General features: G+C 42.0%; 1 protein-coding gene across 12 annotated transcripts in view; it reads right to left on the bottom strand.

The window, feature by feature from the left end:
• Positions 1 to 20,933, bottom strand: part of EPHA5 (EPH receptor A5) — a 206,152-nt gene extending 185,219 nt beyond the window's left edge. For 11 of the 12 annotated variants that reach the window (XM_071556045.1, XM_071556049.1, XM_071556046.1 and 8 more), the window contains exons 1-2: positions 20,709 to 20,933; positions 5,650 to 5,714 (exon numbers count right to left, since the gene is read on the bottom strand). In XM_071556045.1, the coding sequence (XP_071412146.1) occupies positions 5,650 to 5,714; positions 20,709 to 20,826 (183 nt within the window). In that variant the 5' untranslated portion in view covers positions 20,827 to 20,933. Of the gene's footprint in view, positions 1 to 5,649; positions 5,715 to 11,619; positions 11,650 to 20,708 lie in introns of those variants that run through there. The other variant, XM_071556051.1, reaches the window with a different exon arrangement.
• Between the last annotated feature and the right edge of the window lie 1,643 nt (positions 20,934 to 22,576).

Below are 22,576 nucleotides of genomic sequence, written 5' to 3'. Positions count from 1 at the left end.
CGTGTGACAGAGCCCTGCTTTCCTGGAGATACCTGCCTATGGGAAGTGGTGAAGGAATGCCTCTTGTTTTGCTTTGTTTGCATGCAGAGCTGCTGTTTTACCAGTTAAACTGTCTTTATCTCAACCCATGAGTTTTCTCATTTTTACCCTTCTGATCCTCTCCCCTATCCCACTGGGGAGAGAGGAGTGAGCAAGCAGCTGCATGGGGCTTAGTTGCTGGCTGGGATTGAACCACAAAGCATATCCCTCTGATTCTTTTTCTACACTGGTCACAGACGAGCAGCAGCATTTGCAGGAAAAAAAACCACAGGCTGCCAAAAGCACTGCCCTGAAAATGCCAATTATAATCATAACTACATAACACAGCTCAATGGTGCCAAGAATCCTCCTTCTCCTTTCACTACCCCTTATCCCTCCCTCTATATTTTATTTCTATCCCTGAGGGCAAACACTGCCTCCAATCCAGGATTCCTGTGTAAAATCTCTGTCTGAACTAGGACTGACAGAGAGCAATATGAATCTATTCACAAATCATGCTGAGTAATCTAAACTGCTCTTATTTTTAACTTCAAAGAGGCACCCCAGGGTACCTGTCCTCATAAAAAAAATAAAGAGTCAGAAATACTGTTTGGGAAAAAAACCACAAACAAACAAAAAAACCGAGCCCACCAACATTCTACATAAATGAGAAGCAACTTGTAGAATCAGCCTGGCTGAATTTCCCCTGAACTTTCAGTATCTGGCCTTATCAACCACCCAAAGGAGGGGCAATAGCTTTCCCTCGCTATTCACATGCAAGAAATCATCTGATTCTCTCACAATTCTTTATTCATTGCAGAAAATGAACATCTCCACAGGACCACGTTCTTTAGTACATGTTTATTTTTCAATCTGAGCTTAAAAACCAAAATGCCATCACATGGAGCTGTGCAATGAGCCACATCATAGAGTCAATACCCCAAGGACCACAGAGACTTTCCTGTTCTGTGCTACAGGAAGGTCAGAGAACTCAATGGGAGGTGGAGGAGAGGGAAGAGAATCTGTTACACAAAAGCAAAGCAGGTGTGTAGCACTCTAATTTTGACAGAAAAAGAGTACTCCTAAGCTGCAAGAAAAAAGTTTTAAAATAAAACACTTAAAGGACGGAGGGTCTGAAACAAATAAATCAGCACTATTACAGCCATTGAAACAAAAATCAGACATAATTGCTGAATAAATCAGGCCAGCTAAAGAAGGATTCTATTTTAATCACCTGGATATTGTTACAAGTGACTTAGTTTTCACTTGGCCAGACCAACTAAAGCCAAACAGCATAGGTTTACAAGGAGATCTGTAGCTTCTGTCCCTGCTACAGCTTTGCAGAAAGTTGCATCCACAGTCTCCTGCCAAATCAAGGGAAAAAGAGGAGGCCTACAAACACTGCCCAACCTCATCCAACTATTTCTCTCACAGAACTTGTTCTTGTTTCTACTTCTGTGAGCTTCCCATGGATAAAAATGTATGTTTAGCAAGGAGAAGTGCAGGCAGTTTCTGCAGATCAGAGCTAGCTGGTGTCATACATAATGCACACATAAACCTCTGATGTGCCCAGTTTGGGTAATACTAAGCTAAGCCCCAGGAATCAGTCCAGAGGTAAAAGATTTTGAAGACCTGCTGTACAAGTATAGCCTTTAACAGAAAACCTGACTGCTTTTGTTGATGTGCTTGGAGGGCTTCCTACTACACAGGAGAGACCAGACTTTTCTGATATAGCCTCTGGTAATTACAATAACCTTCTTCAAGTTAAAATAAGCTTACACGAGCTGCAAAGCAAAGCCCAAATTGTCCCTTTGGCATGTAATAACAGGATCGATTCCTGACCTGAGTGTAAAAGGGGCAGCATTTTCCATGCTGACCACGCTCTATTGGCAGGGAGACAGTCCCTTTTCTGAGCTCCATGGCTATGAGAACCCCACAGGGACTTTGCTCCTGCTGTAACAGATATAACTGCATGTTTAAGAGCTGCCTGCAAAACTGCTGTGAGCTGCTGAACCCACACGGGGCAGCCAGGAAGCCACACTACTGCAATTTATCCTTCAGAGCAAAGCAGCAGAAATAAGAAAGCACTTTATTCTACCCAACAGCTGGTTCTTCACACCAGCAGACATTGTTTCAAAATCCTACTTGGCCACAGGATATTTAATTAATCTCATTTCTATTTATCCCTCAATATTCCATATGAAGGAAGAGGGAGACTTTTCTTACCTTCTGTATACATGGGGGAAATGCAGGCCTGCCAGGCTGCAAGGATAATGCCAATCATCCAAACCTGCTCCAAATAAGCATCCAGATAGACAAAGCTCTTCAGAGTTGACTAAAGTGATCCTCTCCCTTCCCATAAAATCCATTGCTCACAAGGTGAGCTGGTGCAAACTGTTTAGCAGTGGGGACCTGAACAGCTGCAGTGCTTTATCTGAGATGATAGGCAGGAAACAGGTCTACCTCTAAGCCTTGTCTGTCTCCAGAGTTTCCTTCCCATATAATGCTGCTTTCATTGCCCAAGTTAGATCACATTTTCCCATTATGTTCAGCACAAAAAATGAGGTGAACAACAGGATAAACAAGGGACCTCCCTGGACCATGGAATGTCTTAAAGCTTTAATACACAAAAATTAACATCATACAGCTATAAAAAAAGTTTGACATCTACAAGAGACCAGCCAAAATCACATTCATTTGACTTGCCTGGACCTCATCCCAATTGTCATGGTAGGGTTTTCTGTAGGGTTTTGTTTGTTTGCTTGTTTTAAATGTGGAAATCCGTTTTCAAAACCTACCACCTTGAGCCTTTGTGACACACCGATAACTTCTTGCAAGCACTTTCATACAATGACAAAGACTAAACACTTGCCTTCTTTAACAGCAACTGTGCTCCTGGTACAGTCTCCTACTCCTACCAGATGTGGTTCTAGGAAAAATACTATGTTCCATTAAGATTCATAATAAAAGTCCAGTGGAGAAGCAGCAATTCTGAAACAGTCAAAGGCTGCTCCAAAACCAGCTTCATATACCAATGTATCTTCAGTTGGAACTATACTACTATTGAAATTGCTACCAAGTACTTGGACAGTGACTAGACTCTACAGGATACTGTTCATAGTAATAAAACCCACCATGCCTCAAAAAGCTTACTTCAACACGTGGCTTGTATCTACACATCGTGGTGTTGCAAACTGTGACACATCATGACATTTCTGCTCCTTTCCTTGATGGAGAACTGTGTGGGCACATACACAGACCTTGAAAATTTTACCTAGGAGGACAACTTGAGATAACAAATTTGTATGAGAATGCCTGTCTCTGTTCTCAATTAAAGCTCCCTCCTTCTCCAAATTCAAATCCTGAAGTGACAGTTACTTAAAATATTATATTAGGTGGATATTTTTAAAAAGTTAAGCAAAGAGTGTATAACTGCAGCATAGTTGATTACAGAGCAGATATGGCAGTTAGAGAAGAAAGTCTGGGAAGACTTTTTTTTAGTGCTTCTAAAATACTGCAAATATATTACGAAAACAAAAGCCAATTGGACTAATCTGAATTTTTATGATGTGCCATGAAAAAACAAAGAAGATTAAGAAAGGATTTCTGGAAATTTGAAAATCAACTCCCTAATTCACTTTTTATTTAAAAGTGGAAGTTAATTAAGGAAAAAAATTCTCCCTTTTGAGTCAGTAACTTTTATTTGGTATTCACGAGTGTACTTCCAGGTGCTCTTTGAAAGCTGAGCTTGTAAATACAGAAAGGTTTCCATAAATAATTAAAAGATATAACTGAGACTTATGCATAGGACAGTTAGCTTTTCCTCAGCTACTCACACAGAAGAATTCTGAACTCCTCAGGTTTAGCTATTTTTCTACTGATATTCCTGTAAAGGCATTGGGATATACAGCAACTGTGATTTATACCACAGGAAACATATCAAGAGATGTCCAAAAAGGAAAAAAAAATCATACATTAAGAAGTGGACATTGGGATCTTTATGGTGTGCCATGGCACGAAAATATTGTTCTGCCAGCCTATCTGCCATTGGTTATTCTGATGCCCACACAAGCAAGGGAGCAAGTTCTGTTCTCAGCTTTAAATCAATAGATAAAAGAAGTTTTAGACTAACTAACAGGATTAGATCTTGAACTGAGTTGAAAATAAAATCAGTTCCCTGAGTAGCTTTTACATTCCTGTTGTAATCAGCCCCTGTAAACATGCAGCTTGTCTGAGTGCAGCTGCCACTTCTACAACCTTTCATTCACACAGAATATAAAGAAAGCCAAATTTTAATATATATATATTCAGTATATTCAGGGCTGGCTGAATTTTATATAAACACTGCCACCATTTTTATGACAATCCAACTGGAGTTCAAGATAATTCTGCAGCCTGTTTCAGCTGGTGACTAAAACTCCAGAATAACACATTCCAGAGAGTTGCTCTGTTGGAGTGTTCAGTTATGCAGCATTTTGGACTTAGGATGCCTTCTCAACTCACACAGTTCTCATGGCTTTCAGGAACTGACAGTAATACTCAGCATGGTGCAGAAGTCAACCTCTAATGGCTACCAAATCTGTGTTACAATACAGCATCAAGGATGCCCCAAACTGAAGACCATAACTCACAGCAAAGACTGCTTGCATGATGCAGTCAGGTCAAGCAGACATGCTGGAGGGTATTAATGCATCTAAATTCCAGCACTTACTTCAGTTATCAAATTATAAGGGGAAGTTCTTTCAGTTACAGAATCACATAGTGGGTAAGATTCAAAGGGACCACAGTGGATCATCTGGTCCAACCTTCCTGCTCAAGCAGGGTCATCCTAGAGCACCCTGCACAGGATTGCATGCAGATGGTTCTTGAATATTTCCAGTGAGGGAGGCTCCACAACCTCTCTGGGCAATCTGTTCCAGTGCTCAATCACCTGCACAGTAAAGCAGTTCTTCCTCATACCCAGGTGCATCAGTTTCTGCCCATTGCCTCTCATCACATTGCTTGGCACCTCCAAGAAGAGCCTGGATCCATCCTCTTAACACCTTTCATTTGAGATACTTAGAGACATTGATGAGGTCCCCTCTCACTCATCTCTTCTCAAGGCTGAGCAGTCCTTAATATAAGTAATGGTAAGGGACAGAGGTTCTTCAAGGTGCTTAAAACTCAGCTCCTCTTCCAGTGTTATTAGCCCCCAGAGATTTCTCATGAATCTGAGAAGCATTTCTGGACAGCTTTGTTCATTTAAAACAATGTTCCAGACCTTGCGTTTCAGAAGAAAACTTCCAGAAAACTGTGTTCCATATTTATCCTAAAGGCTCAAAAGAAAGAGCAAGAATTTATAATTTAAAAGAAATTTAAATAACCTCATGGATTTCCTTGGTGAAGGGAGGAGTGAGGTTGTTGACTCATGATCATTTTTTTAATACTTGTGGCTGGGTCTGCTGCATAAATAAATCAATCCCCTAGCCACACAGCTCCATTTTTCCAGTCACAGCTTGTTGTTTTATTTATTTTTTCCCTCCATTGCCAACAAATCACTCCAGGGAGTTTTTAAATCCAGTAGTCTACTTTCCGAATGGAAACAATTAGTGTAATTTGTGAGACAGAAAGCAAAAAACAACACAGACTTACCCCATTTTTTGGGTAGGCTATCCATCCTAGATCACCCATTACTGTACGTGAGTCCAGTAAATTCACTGAAAATAAGAAAAAAAAACTGTTAAGAAAGATGGACAGATTACAAACTTCAGCAGATATTTCAAGGTATGCGTGGCTATGGCTAGCAGATTGTTTATGATTAACCAAGGAAGCTGGATTTTTGTAAAGCGGAATAACAATGCAATAACTCCTCTAACGGTGAGGTCATACACTGAAAACAACTTATGTATACATTCATTTATTCCTTTGAGATCTGCCACTGAAACCAAGGTGCAGATGCACTGAACTTCTGTAAGACCCAGATCTTTCACATTCACAGGATCTGATCTTTTGGAGGAAATAAATACAAAATGCACACTGTGTGTTTATGTGCATATATAAGACATACAGTATATGGGTATAAACATACACTGACAAACATCTTTGCATGTTTATACACATATTTTTTCTAAGGTGGCATGTATCTTTAGCATAATCAGGCCTTCAGGACTGAAACAAAACAAGAAATAACATGCAGAGTTTCCTAGTTATCATGAATTTTATTTTGAAAATATTTTATGTCCAAGTATTACAGTATCAATCTTATCAAGAATCTGTTCTTTTGTCCCTCTTCCACATTTTTCCTCCAGTCTTTGAAACTTTTATTATAAGATATCCCAAGGGATTTTTTTTTCTCCGACACAAAAAAAAATTAGTAGTAGTTTTCTTAAGTCACATAAGCGATCAACAATCTACATTAAACGGCAAAAAATCCCTATTGCTAAGCTTCTAACATTTCCCCCCTCATATTACCTGCAATACTGAGTAAAAAGTGTGAAGTAACTAAATCTACACACTTAACTCTGCTAAGAAAAACTGTAGCAGCTTCTGGTGTTGAGCTTCTACCTCCTGTACCCAGGGCTTTAAATCTCCAAGTTAAAAGCTTATCTTTGAATCAACTGGCATCCAAAATCTCAAACTAGAAGCAACTTTCTTCTACCTTAAAAGCACACTTCCTTCTCCTCAGATTACAACACTCACTTCTATCAGTATATTTGTCTGCCTAATACTTCGCTTTTGTACTCATTTCCTTCCTGAAAAGGATGTGATTTCCCTGGGTCTTCAATTCCTGATCTCCACTCTATGTGCTCCTTAAAAGTCCCACTGGAAGTTTTGATAATTGGACTTTCAGGACCTTCTAACCTGTGACTATCTAGACCAAGAACAGGCTTGAAATGGGTAGAGGAGGCTTCATGTTCACTCCTTTAGAAAGGCAACCATGTAGGTACTTAAGGATTTCTAGAGAAGAGAAACAAACAGGTTGCATGCACAAGTATGAAAGATGCAAGTAATATAACCCTCAGGACTACACCATTCGCAGAGGCATAGTAAGAAAACTCAAAAGCACACTATACTACAAAGCATACTTCTTTAAATTCTTAAGGAATAGTTAAAAATAAATTAAGATTAAACAGCTGATATAAATTGAAAAAAAACTAAGTTCTCTAAATCAGTTTTCATCATTGCACCGCACTGAAGGCTGACTACTGTAGTCCCTTGCACACAAAACCAGGCTGGAACACAAAAATACAAAACTGAAGTGGAAAAAACAATCAATTCTCAGCTCTGGTAGACACTTAAGACTTGTCTATCCAGATACTTTCACAACATATGCAAGTATTAATCCAGGATTCTATCACAGGGGATGTATGTTCTGCCCGGTCAACTATATTTTTGTGATGTTGAACAAAACACATTTGGTAGTTCAGCGTTTTCATTCCTAGCCTACTTTCTCTTGGCAAAAGAGAGAACAGTTGGAAGCTGTCAACGCTACCAAACTACAGTACATGTGGTGGAAGTAATACTCAGACTACATTGAACTATGCTCACAGAAAGTAAACATACAGTTAGGTGGCTTTCCACCCAACAGTCTATGCAAAATAAAAGTATTGCTAACATCTACCACTAGATATGTCACAAAGTGATGACCAATATTTCCCCTTCTGAAGTCTTCAGGTAAAACGGTCATTACTTTCTTCTGCTCCAGCTCAAGTCAAGCACTAGCATCCAAGTGCTCCTGAACTACACTGTATTTTTTTTTCAATGGGATACAAAGAGTGACCTCAAAATATTCTTCAAAATAAGACACACATAAATGACGTGTCCCGTATTATAAATGTATACTATTTTAAAAATGCAAGAGACAGGAGCGCAATTACAAAAATGGCAGGTTTACTCAAATTCCATACAATCACTGTAATTTAACTGTTCAGAACAGTATATTCCTGTTGTTAGGTTGCAATGGATGCAAAACAAGTATTGATCTACACTGTACAACTTAATTAAAACTTGTCCTGGAGATGCTACTAATGAATGCAATTAGATGCTATGTTTGATGTCACAAGCTTCTTCCTGACATGCTAATTAAGGAAAAAAAGCAGAAAAAGTGCTTTATTCGAATACCAGATCATAAAAAGAACATGATAGAACTGAATACTGCATTATCTTTCTATCACCAACAATTTTTAAATTGCTGTTATTAACTTCAATTTCAAAATAATTTTCTGCATATGAAAAGATAATACATCCCATTCAATGCTAAGTCAAGTCAGTGGGAATTTTCCGACCAGTGAGTCAGCTAGCAGAGTTGAATACCAAATCCCCAGTTAGAAAAGACTCGATTCCTCTTGTGTTTTAGAAGTATTCTGCATAACGAAAATAAATAGGATGAAACAGACCTTTTGACAGGCACCATGCAGTAACTCAAAACTCATGTGCCAGGAAGACAAAAGTGACCAGTGACTTTAAACTGTCCCTGTGCCTGGGCTTCTGTGGGGATCGGAGGAGCACCCAGTACATCTCAGACAACTCTGAGGGGCTGCTAAGGCACAGCAGACACTGACTGCCACATGAGCATTTGTCCAGGACTGCTTTCACAGTATATCATCTAAAACACTGCACTACATCGATATGATGAACATAATTAGCTAGTATTGTAAAGTGCCTGCAAGGATAGAAATGCTTGGCTTTGAGGACTCCCAAATTCTAGTGTAAATATAAATTATCACTTGCTCCATCTAGACACAAGGCGTCTACATCTCCCCCATCAGCATCTGTCCTTGAATTGTATCATTTCCATGTCACAACCCTACCCTGATGCAACCTCGAACCAGGCCAGGGCCCCAGAATCCCCTCTCTCCAAGGGGATGGCTCCTCCACCAGCCCAGCTGCAAGAGTTGCCCCTGGTGATGGCACTACCAACACTTTGGGAATGCTCTACAGCAGCCTTCCCTTCCTGCACTGCCAGAGGGGTCACCATCTCTCTTTCCATCACCTTTCAGCCTGGCAGGAACATTATTTTTGCTGAAATGGCTTTCATAAAAAAAAACTGCAGACTGGGCCGTCTGGGGAGGAAACACTGGGCAAGGAGCGGGAAAAGTAGGCACCTGTAACAGAGGAAAACCTTTCAGCAGAGACTTTATAGGACAGCCACCATTTCAAACAGATGCTTCTAAACTCTGCTTTGGAAGAGATGAAGCTTTTTTGCACCTCAGTAAAAACCTATAAAATTGTATTTCATCTGACCTACAGCAAAACTCAGAAAGAAACCAGAGATCATCTACAGAGCAGCAGAACCAGTTCCTCCCCATTCAATCTGTGATGACTGTTGGCATGTATTTGGCTGGGACTAATAACCAAGTAATCCAAATACCCATGACATTGAAGGAGGTGATTCAGGATCCCCTCCAACCGTGCACATAAGGCTTCCATACTTCAAAAGGTCTAGTGCCAGCTCTGGTACAGCTTGGGACTCCTGGACTAGCCCCAACACTAATTACTCTATAGGCATAACCCAGAGCTGTACTCAGGAGCACTTGGGATGCAGAAGAGCTTACCCTGCTGAAATAAAAGTCCCTTCTGAAATTGCAGCTCTGCTTAGCCCATGATCTTAAAAGCCTCCAAAATAACAAAACTCATTTATTCCCACTTCCTTTCTCCTCAGCACCAGCTAGCTATATCTCAACAAACAAGCAAGAAACCTCAGACCCCATAAACACATACTTAGCACCTGTAACTTTGCCAGCAAACTTGGAAGAGGCACATACATTCAAGATATTTTTTGCTCATCTCCACCATCACTGCATCCATCCCACAAGCCCTAATTATTTCTAATGCTCAGTCAAGGGGAACACAAAACCACACAGATCTATATCATCATTAACTTCCATGCCTTCAGGGTAGGATAAATGATGATTAAGTCTAAAGTCATACCACAGCCTTTTTGTTTTATCTTTTTTTTTTAAATACAGAATAATAGCCTGGGGAGTTTGCATACGCTCTTGTTCTCAGACAGGCTGGTTACTACAGGTGAGCCATCGAGTTAGAATAAAAACAGAAGTGATCTAAACCTTTGCCCTGAACTCTAGCTGCTGAATTACCCGTGGTTTTTCACTCAGTAATCTCTGTCATGGAGCCTGGATACAGCTTTTTACTCAAATGTCCTTGTCACGTTCATACAGCCAGCATTTAGCAGCTTCACCATGACTACACAGGGATGGTGGCTGGAAGGAAACACAAAATGCCAGGGCTGATGGCATTCAACATTGACCTAAAGCAACATTGCTGCCCACACAGCAGAGCTCCCCATCTGACACAGCCACCTAAAACAGTGCCGTGTTTTACCGCATTAGCTCACCCAGGCGAAAGGAGGACAGGCCTATATCATGATGGTGCAACGCCTGAAGTAGAAGCCACTGATGCATGGATTTTTTTGATCACACCAGTGAGATGGCTCTTCTGCCTCTGGACTGGAGCAGGATCAGCTGGAGCATCTTTTTTCTTCACTCCAATTTCAAATGGGAAAAAAAAAACAAGCTAAACCCCCAAAATCACTGACCAACAGCCTAGAACACTGAGTACTGCTGATCCTATCAGCCCCACATTCTCCTGCTACTTCAGTATCTAAAGATCTTCCAGTAAAATCTTCATTGCTTACACCAGGACAAACTCTCTGCAGGCATACAAAAGACTGAACTCTCTAGGTTGCCTGGTCTTTGAGCTGATTTCTGATAAATCCTTATACACTGGAATAATTCCGCTCTTTAGCAGCAGCATTTGCAAGCTAAGGTTTATTACAAAGTATATCCTGACCAATTGCTCTAGAACAAGTGCAATGGTCAGGACTGAAAAAGCTGATGGAGTTTATGTCATGAAGCTGTAAAGCCAAATGAATCTTTTTATTTCACTTAAAGACACTTAAAGCAGGCAGAAAAGAAACATCCTCTTTGACCAAATCAATACCCTTCATCACAAAATGAAGAGGATAAAGAAACCTTCTTTAAAATCTGCATAAATATTGCAAAACATCACATGATTCCTAAAGTACCACACTTCTAAAGAGTAACACTTTAAAGTATTTTGTTTTAAACAACTGAAGGAAAATTCTGCTTTAATACACTTGTTACAAATTGAAGAGGAATCTGAACATTATTTTGAGTAGCACAAATCTAAAGTCCTATATGAAAGAAAGTGGGAGTCAAGTGCTTCTACGTCCTCCTTCAGGCTCCTCATGCAGCTTGTGGCCTTCTCTTCACAGCACTCAGCAGGACATGGCCACCCACGGATAGGCTGGAGCAACATCCAGGCAGCCCCAGCTCTGATCCAACATTCCGAGCTTGTGTGAAGAACTACATTTAAAGTACTTGTGAGGAAACTCTTACAGAAATACTCACACACTGACAATTAAGCATGAGGTGAAACCCCTACTGGATGGACATCAAGGTGCACAACATGATGTGACACCAGTGCTTTGCATTTCATCAAAAGGTCTCCTGAAAAGCATCAGAGACTTTTCACCAAGCTTCATGTCTTTGCTCTCCTTCTCTTTTCCTCTACCAAATGAGGGGGTATAGCTGCCAACACGTCATCATTATAACAGAGATGTTTTCTCCTTACACTGCATACCTCCCCATTCTTCCTCCAGCACTCCTTGAGTTCACAGCATTACCAGGACACACTGACTGCAGAGGAATCTTCATCATCATCATGAGTCAAAGTTTCTTGACTGGTTTTATTGCAGTATTGTCATTCATTTTCCAACTGTTTTCCCTACTGTGCCAAGTATTTCTTCAAGAAGTATATATCCAAGGCAGCCCACCACGTGACAATCAAAAATAACTCAAGAAAGAAAAAAACAAATGAAAAAAATCTTGAAAGAAATAAAAGTCATCAGAGAGCAGATGTTTGGAATTAATTATTACAGTGATTTGGGACAAAACACACACTGGCAAGAACCTCTGAAACATTTCAATCAGTAGAAACAAGCTACAGCAGAGTACAAGTTGTAGAAGTACCTATTATTTATAGCCCACTGGAGGAAGAAAGTGTACACTACTTAATGAACTTGCAAACTAATATTAACTGTAGATTTATATTTTATTATGTTGGCTTCATTCTGCTCCAAGTTATCATGATTCCCTTTTATAGCAAGAGCCAAAACGCTGGAATCTGTATCACAGATTCATAGGTTTTTAAGGCCAGATGGACAACTGCAATCATAACATCAGCCAGAGAATTATATCCAGTAATTTCTACATTACGTCTGTAATTTGCCTGAACATACTGTTTACGAGGGTATGATATTGCCCTTTGACAAAGTTCTTCAGGTTGGCTGCATTTTTTTCTGCAGGCAGAGAACCAGCTGTGGCACCAGGGAGTGGGACGCAAAGCTCACTCTGATAACCAGACCCACAAACACAAATAGGAAACTGCCAATTTTTGTCTTACAAAGATTTGCAGTCAAAACAGGAGGTAGTCGTTTGTTTTTCCCACCATAAATAACTTAAAAGCAGAATTGGTTAGGTTAGCCTGGCAGCTAAGTGCCCGTAAACTTAAAAACTCCAGTATGGTTTGTGTTTTTTTGAATGGTAAACACTCCCATTCCGACCAAAATCACCATTTAATTGAAAAGGATTTATTCACTGTGAAGAAAGCCAGTAAAATGCTTCCATTCTCACTCAAGATACATGGGAAAAAATGTTGTACCAGCAAAACAGCAGATCTCTGAGCTGGCTCCAGCAGTAATCTTTAGGGGTAACCAGATGTGCAAGTATTACTCTACTGCTAAGAATGAAAAAGATGCTTCTACTGAAGACAACATACAACCAGCACCTGCAACCTGATAATCAGCTTGTGTGGAGAAACAAAATACCAGTGCTGTCCTGCAGACCAGGGTCTCCAACCACTGTCAAGGCATCTACAAGCCACTGAAGGAGGCAAACCGTTTCTTCAAGAAGGAGGCAGTTTCTTCAAGACCCTACTTAAAGAAAGCACCTTATTAAGTATGCACAAAGTCAAGCCCTAACATTCCAACAGCTTCTCAGTGCGATCAAAACACCTGCTGGCAGGACAGATGAAATCTCACCTTCTTCTCTGAATTAACAACTAAAAGCAATATGGTCTCTATGGTCTCTGTTCCTAAAAGGTATCTTGAAAGACATGGAGATGAAATTCGGTTCTGCATATAACTAAACTCAAGAAAAGGAAAGAAACTTGGCAGAGTCACATTCAGATCTATCAAGGCTGCCAGTTTTCACTACCAGTGGACTCACAAGACCTCACTGTCGACCACCAATAAAGCCTTCCTGTTGACAATAATGACTACTCTGCTGCCATTGAGTTCACTCAAGTAGAAAAAAAAAGGAACTGACATAATGCTTAGAAAGCATTTGGGAGGAAAAAAGTGTTTACAATGATCTATTGGCTTTTCAAGGGGGTTGACAGTATATCCCTTCTATTTCTGTTGAGGAAAGAGGGTGGAGGTTTCTAGTGGGAACAGCACATTGTCAACACATTTTAGTAAGAAATTGCCTGTGAATATTACTAAAGCAAAGATGGATAACCAAAATGTCTGGGGTTTTTTGACAAATTAACTTACAAAAACAAGTATGCAGATAATTTCCCCAAGTAGTTTCACTGGTTTGGGACATGCAGAACAGTTTAAAAAGCAATGCAACTCCACTCAGAAACATAAAGAAATGCTCCTTACTGATGTTAAATAATTTATTTCTTCTCAGGTGTTTCTCTATCTCCTCAGAGAATTACAAAGTTCATATGGGTTGTTCTGACCTCCTTCTAACATGAAGTGATCAGGGTTAGAGAACCCAGCAGTTAATGCCTTTGGCAAGACACTTCAGTACTGCCTCCTGCACCAAAATGATGTTGCTAACATGACAGCCTGCAAGCCCAGTGTCCCACCCTCTCTCCTACAGGTTCAGTATCTGCTACACAACCTAAATCCAGAAGTTCTCAATTTCTGCAGGACTTCTGCAGGATACTGCTTCCTCTCCATTCATACCCCCAAGGTACAGTGATGTTCAGGAGCTTGCCAGGTGGAAGACAAGGGGCAGGAATCACCTTTTCCCTTAGGGATGCCAGAGAAGCTCACAGAGGTCTTCTTGGATCTGATGTGATAGTATATGCTGTATCACTTCTACAGAAGGCATCTCGAATCCTTCCAGCTAGTGGTCACCTAAGCAGCTCCACCTAGTCAAAGTCCTCCTAACACTTCTCCAGCACAACTCAAATACCAGGGAAGAGGGAGAAAAAAGGAGGGTATTTTCTCACCACCAACATCCCTAGTGAGATGGCATGCACTGAGTACACCCATGGTAATTTTTCTTGCCCAAAGCACCATGAACCCCTTTTGCAAAGCAGAAGCAGGAAGGCTGTGCTCACACACACAGTCCAGGGCAGCCTGTAGGTCCCAGCAGGTCCAAGCAGGCAATATGGTGCTAGATCTCAGCAAACAGCCATCTTTCACTGACTACACCCAGATGCCAAGTGCTGGGAATTGCAGTGCTTACATCTCCTCCTGGCTGTCCTCTCTCGACTAGCTTCCTTGCAGTAGACAAGGATAATTGCTTTCTACCTCCAAAATAAGCACATTAAACCTTTGGAGAAGTTCAGATAATGCACTGACCAAAGCCATAGCAAATACCAAAACTGAGACTGTGAGAGATATAACAGGTCAGAGAGACAACTAAAAGGGTAACAAATCCCGAGAGACACCTAAGCTACTGAAGGCCAATGCTCAAGTTTGCTAATACAGCTGGCTGTGAAAGCCACTGGGGCAGCAAATGCTTTCACCTTAGCAAAACCTGTCACCTCAATGTCCAGCTAGTCACAGAGTAGAGTTGAGGACAGGCACGATGTGAACACAAAGGACAATCCCTCTCTCTGTTCTGCCTGTGCCACAAAAACCCAGGTACATGTTAAGAACAAAATATATTTTCAAAGGAGAAAGGGATTCTCTACTAGTTTTTAAGATACGCAGCTATTTTCCCAGCAGAGATCAAAGAAAATCAGTTTAGTGAAGAGTAAGTTGTAACAAAAATTGTTCACTCCAGTGCAATCATTAACACAGTATTTCTGCAATGTTCTCTGAGTAAAGAAAAAATCCCATTGTTCAAGTCCATCCTGCTTGAAATGCGGCTCTTTCACCACCACTTATGGTCACTGAACAAGGTGTGCTTGTGACAGATTTCAATTCTGTATTTAGATGTTTTACTATAAGAACAAGATTTATTTTTTAAAAAAACCCTTTTATTTAGACAGTAGCATTTCTACAAAGTGACCAATCTGGGTGCATTTGAGGTTTTTACATTTCATTTTGCCCTTATACCACATCCAGATTTCAATTTATTTCCTAAAGAGGAAGTGAGAATATTTTTAAAATTTCCAAAAAAGTTTGTTTTCTTTGTATTTTGGGGCAGGATTTCATTTCCCTGACATCTCTGAGCAATGCTTAAAGCTTGTCTCTATTTCAGAATATACATACCTGCACATTTACAGGAATGGACCTCTAAAAGTGTAGCTCCAAATCAGAAAGACTTGGGAATCTAAGAGACCCATGTCGCCTCAAGACCAATGGGGTCTGACATCACTGCTCAGCTGAGCTAACTCAGCTGGACTTTCCTGGGTCAAAGGCTCTGTGCTTGCTGAGCATGAGCTGGAAAGCAGGATTTCTGCAGAAGCAGCATGGAAATCCTTGGAACACTAAGGCATAAAACCAGCAAGATCAGAACACAAGGCATCACATAATAAACTGTCCCACCTTTTCAATTTCTGCCAGATTTTATGAAATGCTGGTCTCATCTTGATGCCCTCCCAAGCCTGCTGCAAAACACCTTGTACTTTTTTGTGCAAAGAATAAACATTTCTTCATGGGCAAGATTCTGTTTTCTTATTTAACAGAAAGAGACCAGCAGACATGGAAATGGACTGTATACTGCAGATAAAAAGTGAGGTAAATGGTGGGACAGTTAACAGTGGAGAAGGGAGAAGCTGTCACAGAAACTTACAAACTCTTACCTTCCTCCCATGATACCTTCCAGTTTATCCCTCTGTATACTGATGTGCAAAGAGCTGCTTTATGTATCAAATTATAGTGTCAACATTTACCATACTACAGGCAGACAGTCAGTTACTGTTTAAGACAGTTTGCTTGTTTTCTACTATTTATCGCAATTTTTAAGATAAGCTTTAAAAGGAAATAGGCACTATCTTGGAGTCAATCATTGCTGTTGTTTATTTCGATTTTTTAAACGTGTGTCATTAAGTAGCAATGCTTTTAGTCATATACTTAGAAGTGCTGAGTTTCAAATGCTGTTTTACTGTCAAAAGGATAGCAGTTCCATTTTCAAGCCATGATTGAGTCATTCTAAACCTCTTGAAAAGCCATACATCACACAACAGACAGATCCCAAAAAGACCATTAGACATGAGCTGTCCTTCCTCATACCAGTAATTCCACTGCAGTAAATTTGAAAGTTAATGGGATTACTCCAGTGAGTAAAATAAACACACGGTACTGAGAGTATGCTCTGCTGTCACGGAAAGCACACAGGGAACTATTCCAATACACCAAATAAAGAACTGGTAACTCTTTAAAGCACTGTGAGCACACTGAAATGTGTCCTGACTCACCTGTTCTGCATACACAAGGTATAGGCATGCTAGCACCACTTAGTACCTACAGAATTACACAAAATGCAATAGCTGTGTGAATGCGTGACACACTAAGCCAAGCTACTAAGAGCAACCTAATAAGGAGAATGTTTCTATCATAGGTAATTTTACCCAAAGCATTAGACTAATTGAAGTACATTGAAATGAAAATTAAGACTATTTTCACATCTGCCTCTACTACACAAAAAAACCTCCCTGAAAAAGACTTCATCCACTGATTAAAGATAAACATTGTGATGTTATACCTAAATATGCATTTATCTAGTGTGCCATGACACAGAAATTAAATGCCACAATGAAACAACACATACACATGTCAACACCAAGAACAGGTAGGCTCAATTCAGGCTCTGGCATGAATAATTTCAAATTACAATTTTCCTTTATTTTTGCCAGCACCAGATCCACCCCTTTAATTGTACTCATTCATTCAAATGAAAAATGATACACTGAGATAAATTAAGCTTCAAAAAACCTGTGGAAGAACTAAGAAAGGACCACATGCAGGAGTTCGAACCAAAAAGAATATCCCTCTAGTCTTAAAACAAAAATACAACACTTTACAAAGACCCATTTTGTGTTTCTCACCTCTGTCTATTTAAGACAATGTCATTTTTTCAAACAGCATTTCTTTTGATTTAACAGTATACTTTATTGTTAAGCACTGCCTCATCAGCACTTCTGCTGAAAAGCCCTAAAATGAAATATATTTTGTATTTAATTACAATTATGCAAATATGTTTTGCAGTTACTTTGTTACAAGCAATCATATATAATGTACTCCATTATTTTAATAATTTGCCCACATGACACTTTTTAAGGTCATCTGAGTGACAATCAAAAGCGATCTGCAAACCACTCCAAATCCACAGGCGATTTATAACAAATTATACGGTTTAGGGTGAAGGGGGAAGTCTTTAAACAAATCCTTCATTCATTGTGTTTCACATAAATAATTTATATAAGTCACTTCCCAAACCCTACTACTTACAACAGAAAGATTTAAAACACATGCATTTTTAAACTAAAGGCAGTGCAGGAAGCCCAAATACATACAGCAGGGCTGCCTCTCACACCCTATTATCACAGGGAATGCATTTTAAAATAATAATGCACTTCTGGAATACCAGCACTTCACAAAATTGAGCTATACTTTGGAATATTTTCTTTGTGACTAATTTCTGAATTGGTAATAGCAGTCAAAGCAAAAAAGGAAATATCTGGTTCTAATGAATGAACTCTGCTAAAGAGTTAAAAATAATGGCTAAACTACACTTGAAAAATGCATGAAATAGCATTGAGCCTTCATCTCACTATATGTTGTGCATGTTTAGGATACAAACTAAGGAAAGATGATTAAAACAAAACCTGGTTCATGGTGCTATTACAGAAATATCTGCAAAAAAATTACTTCAGTTTTCCCAGTGTATATCCTTCAGTCAATTATTGGAAATATCTATGAAGATGACCAGGTTTGTGATACAGGCTGGGCACTCAATAGTTCACAAAAAAAAAAAATGGCAGGAGCACCTGAAACTCAGCTGCCATTGCAAAAAGCTATTTCGACGCTCAGGAACTAAAACACTGAATTTACTTTTGCCCCCCTCCAAATCTTAACCTAGATTTTTAAAGCATTTTTCCCTAAGTGTCCTCCCACTAGAGGGTAAACCAGAACATCATGTACCATGAATTGTTAACTGCATGTATTTTATTCCATGAAGTCACTGAGGACTACAGTAAGAATCAGAGAAACAAAAAATATGATTCAGGGTTAAAGAAAAAAATAATTCTGAGAATTTGTCACCTTCTATGCAACTACATACACCTTACATACTTACACAGCACACAATACCCACAGGGTATTTTGTTTAACCACAATGAGTAAAATGAACAATAACAAAAATCAAACCCCAGTAAAAACAATACCACCAACTTTTGTAAATATTATTCACCAGTCTAAGATGGCTACCTCTATCTGAGCAATAGTAAAGTTCCTAACCAGCTGAACAACTAAGCCCAGGGGATAATCTCTCTCATCAAAGCCCAGAAGCAGCCTAACTGAACTTTTCAAACGCAAACCAGTGACAAGTGTCAGCAGAACACAGCTAGGCAGGTGCACATCAGCATCCCTGGTTTCTCCTGCATTGGGCTTCATGCACTGTAGGGCGAGCCATTCCCAGTTGCAGAGCTGTTCTGTAGCAATTGGCAATGGAGACATGCTGTGAGAAGCACTTGTCAAATAATGCTTGTTTACAAATAAATTTCCTAGCACCGAAGGACAGCAGATATTATGTAAGTTCAGGTCCACAATCAGAACCCTCCTATCAGCAGTCTTTTAGCTTTGCATTTACTGAAAAGGCAGAAATTAGAGAGCAGCAGTTGGAAAAGTAGCAGCAGAGACACCGTGAAGCAAGCACTCACAGTGCTCATCGTTACTGTAATATTTCCCTGCAACCTCCCTGTAAAGATGTCACTAAACCCATTTGTTAGGGGGCTTCACTAATCCTTTCCGTGTTAAAGTCCTATTCTGCAGCTTCCTGTTCATGCAGAGACACCTCCGTGCTCGGTAAACGGTACCGCCGTTGAGTCGGTCAGTACTATGCAGGTTTTCTGAGAACTGGTAAAGATGACTGAGACAGGGCTTGGAGCATCTGTTGGTCTCTCGACACAGTACCAGGGCAGACTGGAGCACACAGGACAGCGTGCTTCCTAAAAGGAAGGTGAGTAACAGGGAAAGCACTTCGAAATCAGCCACACCATCTCACTGCTCCCATGGGTGAAATTATCTGAAATCGTGTGGGGGCAATAAGGATCGGGCTCGTTGTTATCTAACCAAGGCAAAGCCAAAGCCATTTCCATCATCTCCCAAACCAATGCACTTCCTGAACATTTGATATCTTTGTACACAGAGGAACAGTATTTTCCTTTTCCTCTGCATCTTTTTTTTTTCTCTCAAAGAAAACTGCAATTCATATTATTCTCGCTCTCGAAAATAAATTACAGCTAGCTGGTTACCTCAGGCCCAATCTTTGAAATTCTGGTTCGGTTTTCCTTCACCAAGCCCTGAATACCTCCTCCTCCTCCTAAAGGAGTTTCATAAATAATTACGGTGCACCACGATGCCAGCCTGCTTCGAGCCACCGGCATCCCCTGCAGATGCTGAACTTCTCCACCCATTGCTTTCACATCGCAGCCTGCCCGCGGATCCGAAAATAATAATAAAAAGCCCTAAGCAGTGCTCACACCCCATTTAAACAGCAAAAAAAAAAAAAAAAAAAAAAGAATAGTCCGATTTGAAAGACTGGAAGTACCCTGCTAGACAAGAAGCCTGCAAGCGATTTTGGCTCTTGGCCTCACAGAGATCAAAGGTATAAAAAAACCCGTCCCCAGCGGCCGCGCTCCGCTGCGGGTTTCGCACCGCCACCGCCGCGGCTTCCTCGCCTTTTTATACGTGTATTTTAAGCCACGAAGTAAGCGCACTGCGCCCAGCGCTTCCAGGGTTCCCCACCGGAGCCTCCCCCGACCCTGCTGATTCCCGGCCGGCCCCGCCGAGGTCCCCTGCCCCGTGCAAACTCCCCCGTGTCAAGCCCTGCCATTCCAGCCCTGCAGATCCACCCGCGCCAACGCACCTGTGCGACTCCCCCCGGGCAAACCGCGAGCAAACACCGCCGTGACAACTCACCCGCGGAAAGGCACCTGTGCAACAGCGCGCACACACTCCCCGCGCAAAAAAACCCACCGCCAAACGCGCCCGTGCCAGGGCATCTGTTCACACACACCCGTGCCAGCCTGCCCGTGCCCCATGCAGCGTTGCCGCCTTCCTTCCCGGGACGCCCCAGCCCCATCGACCCTTGGCATCCGCAGCACTAGGCACGGGATCTGCCTTCCCGCAGCCAGAGCCCGTCTTCGACTCCCCCAAAATGTCTCAAAATTGATTCAGCCGAGTCCGAAGTCGCACACCGCCGGGCAGCCACCCTCCCGGGTGGGCGCTGCCCCGACGGCCCGGCCGTCCCGTCCCCGCTCACCCTCGCTGCCAGGGCTAGCCCGCAGGCTCCGGAGAGCGGTGCACAGCAGCAGCGGCAGGAGGCACGTCCAGCGGGGAGCCGGAGCCCCTGCCCAGCCGCCGGTGCTCCGCGGCCCCATCCCGCCGCCCCTCAGCGCATGGGGTGGCGGCTCCCCCCGAGCGCTGCCCGGTCGGCTCGGGATGGGACGGGGTGGGCTGGCAGCGCGCACACACCACTCCTCCGCCCTCCAGCCGCAGACGCGACTGGGGAGCCGGGGGCGGGGATAGGGGAGGTGGCCCCGCGCCGCCGCGGAGACGCCCCCGACGGGGCGGACCCGCTGCTGTCGCCATCGTGTGCGGGGCACAGCATTCCCAGCGCCTTAGGGAGCCCTGGGCGCAACGGGTACTGCGCCTGAAATGTCTGTCCGGGGGGATACTCCCCCACCCTAGACCTGCTCTGCCTGTGGGGGACAGCGGGCGGCAGCGCTGCCCCTGCGAGGCGTCCCTCGAGCCCGGGGAGCTCACTGAGAAGGAAAAGGGACCGCCAAAGCTCCCCGCAGCAACTACGGGTCACGGCGCCAAAAACTACACACGCACCCCTCAGTTCAGAGCCGGAGAAGCCGCGATTTCACAGGGCTGGCAAGCCTGAGTGGAAGGCTTGTCCCTGGCCAGGAATGCAAAAATGCTAGAAACTCTGTAATAGAGCCAATAAAAGATGATTTTCAGGTGTATTTTACCCCAGCTCGCCACCAGAGCACAGCTTTGAATCCAGCACAAGTAGTCTTAGAGAAATCTTCAGTGAGATCTTTTTACCCTTTAGAATCCTAGTTATCACCTAGGTCATCTCCCTATAAAGAATAATTTCCAAAGTAAATTAATTCCTGGAGGTTTTTTCACCCACATCAGTTCTTTCCTCGAGGACACTACCTCCAGACAAGAGAATAAAGATAATACCCAGCCTTGCAGGTGCACAAGCTGCAAATCGAGGTTAACCAGAGTGCTGCTCACCTGGTGCTGCCTCCTCCATTTCACCCCTGTTTATTTATATTATAAAAAGAGTAACCAAAGTTGGAGCACCTGCAAAAGGCTCCCTCTCTCCAGGGTGCAAGGCTCAGGACCAGGGTTCCAAACAAGTTGCAATTAAAATTACACAATCCCCAAAGCCAGTTTGAAGAGGACAAATAGTCTTGAGCTGAGGAACTTCAGATAAAACAGCTTTCTACACCACCATTGCTCATTTTTTAATTCTTGTTAGCTGGACAATGTGTTTCTCCGAGTCCTTGCACCATAGACAAACCCCAGTATTTCCATAAACACAGTCCTGAGCTGTTCGTGCATATTATTTTCAAAAGTGTTTGCTCCTTTTGCAAGAAGAGTTTCAGTCTCAAGCTATTCAACATTTTTTACTGCCACCAGGAGGACAGGGCAAGGGCTTTGCTTTACATCAGTAAAGTTGCTAACCAAATGAAGAGTGTGGCATGCATCTCTTCACAGTGCTGCCTCAGACCTCCACTATTCAAATACCCCACTAGTCCCTAGTTCGCTACATCACCCCCATGGAGAGGCACGTGGCTGAATTCTCAGCTGGAATAAATCACAGGAGTTGAGGATGTCTGCCCCCAGATCTGCATCAGATTTTGGAGGGGAGTAGCACCATGTGATAAAGTCATTCTTAGGGAATTGGCATCTATATAAGCAGTGGTAAGTTTTGCTGTCCAGAAATCAAGGCAATGCAGAAAAAAAAGACATCAGAAACAGCACCTTGCTAGCATAGTAAAAAGGATCAGATGGCAAAGAACAAATAGAGTGCCAAGCTGAATGGGCACCCCCACTTGGCTAAGGAGCAAGACTGCTTAAGCTAGACAAGTGTCTTATCAGAATCTCATGTCA

Source organism: Pithys albifrons, chromosome 5 (assembly GCF_047495875.1).
Source record: "Pithys albifrons albifrons isolate INPA30051 chromosome 5, PitAlb_v1, whole genome shotgun sequence".
Taxonomy (NCBI): Eukaryota; Metazoa; Chordata; class Aves; order Passeriformes; family Thamnophilidae; genus Pithys; species Pithys albifrons.
Note: the sequence above shows the minus strand (reverse complement) of the source record. Positions and strands in the feature narration are given on the sequence as shown.